The sequence below is a fragment of the Phasianus colchicus genome, chromosome 3 (assembly GCF_987193195.1).
Source record: "Phasianus colchicus chromosome 3, bPhaCol1.hap1.1, whole genome shotgun sequence".
NCBI classification, from domain to species: domain Eukaryota; kingdom Metazoa; phylum Chordata; class Aves; order Galliformes; family Phasianidae; genus Phasianus; species Phasianus colchicus.
Genome location: NC_143438.1, coordinates 45,474,924 through 45,480,923, shown reverse-complemented (window position 1 = coordinate 45,480,923; position 6,000 = coordinate 45,474,924). Strand labels below are relative to the sequence as shown.

General features: G+C 50.4%; 1 protein-coding gene across 7 annotated transcripts in view; it reads left to right on the top strand.

The window, feature by feature from the left end:
- The first annotated feature begins 769 nt into the window (after positions 1-769).
- PTPRM (protein tyrosine phosphatase receptor type M) overlaps positions 770-6,000 on the top strand; it is a 460,562-nt gene continuing 455,331 nt past the window's right edge. For 2 of the 7 annotated variants that reach the window (XM_090137387.1, XM_090137385.1), the window contains exon 1: positions 773-1,083. In XM_090137387.1, the coding sequence (XP_089993513.1) occupies positions 1,011-1,083 (73 nt within the window). In that variant the 5' untranslated portion in view covers positions 773-1,010. Of the gene's footprint in view, positions 1,084-6,000 lie in introns of all 7 variants that reach the window. The other 5 variants (XM_031588940.2, XM_031588939.2, XM_031588942.2 and 2 more) reach the window with 4 other exon arrangements.

Sequence of the window (6,000 nt, the reverse complement as noted above, 5' to 3'; positions counted from 1 at the left end):
GTCCAAACACAACAAAATTGGTTTAAAACCAACAAACTCTTCTTTGCGGCGTCTGACAGGAGCCAAATCCCCACAGCAAAAAGACAGACAGCTGCACTCCGAGGGGCAGACGACGAACGCGCGCTGCCATTCTGACGTCACGTCCCTTCCCTCGCTGGATGCCAGTGACGTCACGCCCCACTCTGTGACGCCACACCGCCGGAGCCGCACGGGGCGGCACGGGAGCCCCGCGGGAGGGCAGAGCCGCCCCGGTTTGGCGGCGGTACCCGAACAGGAGGCGGTTCTGCCCTGCGCGGTGCCCGCAGTCCGCTCGCAGCTCTGTATCCCGCACCGTCGGTGCTGACGCTCGCGGCGTTCGCCGATCGGTCCTTCCGACAGCGCCTGTAGAAACCAAACAGAACGATTACGAAACGCACAGCGCTGTCCCCCTCTGCCATTCACCCTTCCCTGTCCGGCCGCCTCGGGGCCGCCCATCCCCGTCCCCGCGACGGCTGGTGAAGTTACCGAGGTTGCCGGCTGAACTTCGGGCCGAACGCGGCGGCTCTCGGGGTGGCGGACAGGCAGCTCCCGTCAGCGGCCCCCGCTGCGCCGCGTACGGCCGCCTCGCCCTCTAGCGGGGCAGAGCGGCGGCGCCGGCGGCTGGGCGTGCCTTCCCCGCTCCCTCACCCGCCCGCCCGCCGGGGGGGACCGCGAGTCAGTCCGGGAGCCGAGCGGAGCGGGGCCGGCGGCGGCAGCGGGCGGGCGGGGAGGTGCTGGGATTGCAGTTCCCCTCGGGGGAGGCGGCCGGAGGGGACGGCGCGGGAGAGCGGAGCTGCCCGAGGAGCCGTCCGCACCGCTCTCTCCGCGCCTCCGCCGGCGAAGAGAGTCCGAGGGGAGCCGGGGGCCGCGGGGCAGCCAGCGGGGGTCCGGCTCCCCCTCCCAGCCGACGGGAGGGGGGCGAAGAGGGCCGCCTCCCACTTTGGCGAACACTTTGGCACTTTGCTGGACCCGGAGCAGGAAGGGGTGGAAATATGGGGAAAGTTGGAAGTTGCCTGGTGACTTTGGCCGGACTTTTGCTGGCGGCGGGAGCGCAGACGTTCACAGGTAAGGGGCCGCCTCGCCTGCACCGCGGCTCCGGAGCCGCCGGGGCTTCGCCTCGAGTTCCTTTTTCTCTCCGTCTTCCCGGCGGGGCTGACACTGGAGTTGGTGGGGGAGAGAAAGTCCCCGAGGGAGGCGGGCGGGATGCCGTGGCCGGGCCGGGCCCCGGCTCCCCGCCGCCGGCTGCCCGGAGTTCCCCGTTGCCCCGTACGGGAGCGGAGGGGCTCCGCTGTCCCCGGCTCTGGGCGTGAGCAGCGGTGCTTTGCTCTCGGTGCAGACGTTAACGGCGTGTTCGGACCCCCTGGCTGCTCCCCGTCCTGTTTCCGTGCTGAGGAAACCCGTACTTTTAGACGGGAATGTGGGTTGTGAAATAGTTCAGCGCGCTCCGTTGCAGGGAGTCACTTCGGGGCTTTTTGTTTTGTTTCTCGGACGAAGTTAGCGCGGCAATGGGGGACATCTGGTGTCGGGCTCGGGCTCCGACCCGCTCGGTAGGCTCTGTGTGTCCGACTGCCGAGCGCCGTGTTTGCAATGCTCTGCGCTGCAGATACCGTGAGTGCGTGGTGTGCTCCTAAACTTTGCTGAAAAACTACCGAATTCCGGTTTTATGTCAGGTTCCATAGACCTTCTGTGTACGCGGCTGCGTTTCCCTTAGATTGTCTTCGGTGTTATTCCCGCGGATGAGAAAAAGGGTTCCTGAGCTGGAGGATGCTTTGCACCGAGATGATACAGAAGGATGATGAAAGCTTTCTTTAACACCCGTGCTAGGTTGAAGCTACACTCCGCAACGGTTTATAAAGCTGAACTCATGCACGTAAGCCCTATATACTTCTCAATATTGGGAATCTGGTGTCCAGGCTTCAGGGAGAGCTCTTGCTTCATTCTCTTGAATCCCAAACTCATTGCTACCCTGCACCAACTGTCGGGCTTCTTGCTTAAAGTTGGGCTGGAACAGCACTTCTGAAGTGACTTACATACGTGGTACCCTGATGCTCTGCTAGAGTCAGCACATAAGTGCCATTCATGTATTCATTTCCATAGCCACATGCTGTGGCAGCAAACACACAGTGACAGAAAGCACAAACGGTTCAGTGATGTCCTTAAGTGGATTTAATGACCTGTGCATAGGCTTATGGCAAAAGGGGTGATTCCACGGCTTCCAGTGCACTGATTGAGGGATGCTGTGATCCATGCACCTCAGTGGGGCTGTGGAGGATGTTATGGGGCACAGGATCTGGCCTGCCCTCTCCCTGTGTGTGTGTATGTGTACATGTATGTGAAACACGGAATGGAAAGCCCATTAATGACGGGGCAGGTACAGTTTGTTCTTTTTTTAATATCGACTGTTGGCACTCCATTTTTGCACTTCCCCTTTTGAAGTGTGTGCCTGGGAGTCGGTTTTGCTTAGGGGGAAAAAAAATGCTGTTGCTTTTGTTGAAAGCATGATGCATCAGTGTCATAGAAATTAAATCACACAAAATTCCTCTCTCGGTGCTCGCCGTCCCCTGTTGCTGATGGGAGTTACATGAATAACCTCTAAAAAGTTTAAAAAACAAATGAAGCAATAAGAAAAGAAAACCAACTCCACGGCTGTTTGAAGCAAAGAATAGCAGTGGGTGCGTTAAGAAGTCTTTGGCGTTTCTCGTTCTGTTTTTATTTTTACCCTTTCCTAAAGTAATTGATCTATTTGGCAGAGATTAGTTCTAATGTTACCTTCAGTCATTGTTTTATTTGCATTTCTTGTTTAGAAAACAATCATACCGAAAGATCAGATCTTGGCTTTCTAAGGCCTGGAAGCTTTCAAGTAATCTTTGGAAAGCAGCTTAACAGTTAATAACAATGAGATTTTCTCTGAGTCCTTAACTAAGGAATTTAAAATTCTGCACTCATCGGTTCCAGAAGCAAATGGTTTCAAGAATTTGGATTCGAGACGTGTTGCTGAAAACGTATTATATGGACAATGCTTATTTTAAGAAGTAGCTGGGGTCTTGTTGCAAAGCAAATTGCTTCTTCCTGAGAAATGCTTGCATACCTGGGTTGGCTGATTTCTGTTTATAGTTTTAGCATAAATATGACAAAGTGGGGCCATGGGAAGGCTCACACTGCAGAGTTCCTGGATCGTGTGGTGTTGCTGTCACACACAGTGTCACCTGGCTGTGTGGTGCTCCTTCTCCTCCCCCTGGTGGGTTATGCAGCTCAGGGGGAGTGGTTCATCCCTGTAGGGGATCTGGGTCAAACCAGAGACGTGGCAAGTGAGAAGGGACACTGCATGCCTAAATATTAGGTCTTCCATAAAATGTAGAGTCTGGATGTAATGAGTTCTGTCAAACACCGGAATGGGTGGCTGAAATTGAAGGCGAAGAGATGTGTAATAGAATACAGAAACTGTGCTTTTATGAGGGCATCGTGTTCGGGTGGATTTACATTTGCACACAGCCTGAATTCTGAAATTGGTGCTTCTTGCTTATAACCCGACTGACCCAGAGAGGCCTGTTATTAGAGCACGCTGTTCCCTTTTGCTGCAGAAAGCAGCAAGGATGTTTATTAGCACATTCATTTTATGGTACTTGTGTTGAAAGTTTTCCTTGTCTGAGAGGGGATGGGCCCTGTTGCAGTGCTAAAGAGAGGGGGGTGGCATAGAAATGCTCCTGGAGGGCTCTTCGCAAGTAACTTTGTGCTGGCACAGGAGGCAGCTGGAAGGAGAAGAGAGGGAGGGAAGGTGCTGCGCAGAACTGGAAACTGCTTCTGTTAGGGACTGGTAAAGGTTTTACAGAGAGCATAGCAGTCCTCCAGCTGTTTCATGAAAGAAAAATACAAACCTTGTGCTCTAAATAGATGCTGTGCCTTCACATTCATCTGTTTCGGTTTTGGGTGTAGGCACTCTTGAAAACAAGAATCACATTTTCCAAAAACAGACGTAGGGAAGAAGTGTAGCATGAAACTTCCTGAACACCAGCATCGTCACAGTGCTTGCAAAGAGGGAGGATGGAAAGAAAGAAAGAAGAGAGCTGAAGGTCCAACCACAGCTGAAGGGAAGTTTCTGGCATTCAGAGAAATGTACAGAAAGTAAAAACTTTCTGCTATAATTAACTTAAAGATGTGTTTAAAGAGGTTTCTCAGAGTATTCACGATGTGTATCTGGAAGCCTTTGATAGATACTCTGATGGCTTTGCCAACAATGATCTCTACCCGTGTTGCAGTCTTATTTTAACGCGTTCTGCGTTTGCTGGTGCTGCATATTTCACCTGCTCTCCTCCTGTCTGCCGGTGGTCGCCATCCCTGTGTGGTCCCCATCCCTGTGCTGTCTGAGGGAAGAAAGGCTGGTGAGGATGTGGCGATCTCAGTGCCTGGAGCAGCTGTCAGCCTAGCAGCGTATCTTCAGCTGAAGTGTTAGCATGGATTTGGCCCTGTGAGCAGGGCGAGCTGTGGGAGAGCACTTTCGGATGAAGAGCCTCTCTGTCAGAGCATTGTGCTGCTCCCGTTTATGCAGGTGAATGATTTGATTTGTGCTCTTCACCCGAGAATAATTGCATTTAAAATGATCCTGCAAATTAGTGGAAGAGTGTCAAAGAATGAGCTACTAATAGGTCTTTATTTTTTAGACGCTTTTGACGATTAGAAACTGATGAAATAGAGTTTGAGTTTCCCTATAAATTGGGATGTACTCTGGAATGCTTTGAACAGAATGAGGGTCCGGACTTTGGGAGTGTCAAAAAAGAAACTGGGTGGTGAATCTTGTTTTTTCTATTGTTCTGTTGTCAAAAGTTAGTAAAGAAACTACACCAGAAATTAAAAATAAGCCTTCTGGAAGATTGCAAGGATGTAATAACACTGAAATATTCCTGTGATGTCTCATCGGTCTCACAACTTAGCAGTCATCAGAATCCATGAGGAAAATAAATTAACGTCCAGAAACAATATAGCAGCATATAGCTCATGGAAAATAATCTGTTTAGTGCTCATGGAAGTGATGGATTGGCAGCTAGAGAGCAAATCACAAAAGGTGTCAGGGTACGGCAAGTAAGCTTCTGGTCTCTGTCTCACTAACATCACTTGGGTCTGACCTGAAGATATGTGGAATTTATTTTTCTTGCTCATATGCTGAGTGGGTCATTGAGTGTGCCGTATCGTGGGGGTTGCTGGTGGCCCAGGCACTTGTGTAGGTTGCTGCTGGGATGTGGCTTCGCTTTGCATCACTGGGCTCAGCTGGTGGAGATAACAGGCAGAGACCCGGTGGAACACAGTGCTGTTGTTGGGTCGGGACCTGTGAGCTGATCCTGAGTTTCATGTGTTGCATTTTGATTGTGATTCACTTGAATGGTTCTGAACATTTCACCGGGAGTAAATTGCTTATTAATGTATGAGTGTGTGTGAATTACTTTGCTTCTGCTCTGTTTTGGTAGGAAATATTGAAAAGATCTTTATTTCATTTGCTTTTGCTGATAATTTCCAAATGTGTGTTTCTCATTTAATGTGTATTAAAAGGGATTTCAGGAAGCCAAAGACAATTTGGAACATGTGATAATAAATTTAGTAATAAACTTTTTAAAAAGAAATATTACTGTGTCGCTTTCCTCTCTTTCCTTCTCTGTGCTCACATATTTATTTCTGCTGTTGTAGCGCAGGAGCACTTCCTGAGTCTGCCTGCTGTGATCTGCTGCTGATCACTAGGTGTAGCTGCATCTCTAAATCCACTTTTCTAAGTGAAAAAAGAGGCAGGGCTGAAAGCTGGGCTTCGAACTTGGGAGGTCTGGAAATTTTTGTCCCCTTAAGAATTCTAATCTACTGTTTTTTTCTTTTTTTTTTTCCTCCCCCCCCCACCGTTTGCTTGTAACACAAATGTACTTTTTGTCGTGTGTAAAAATGCTGTTCTCAATATCGTTGTTAGTATTCAGTGGAAGGACAAAAGCTGGCTGTAATAGAACA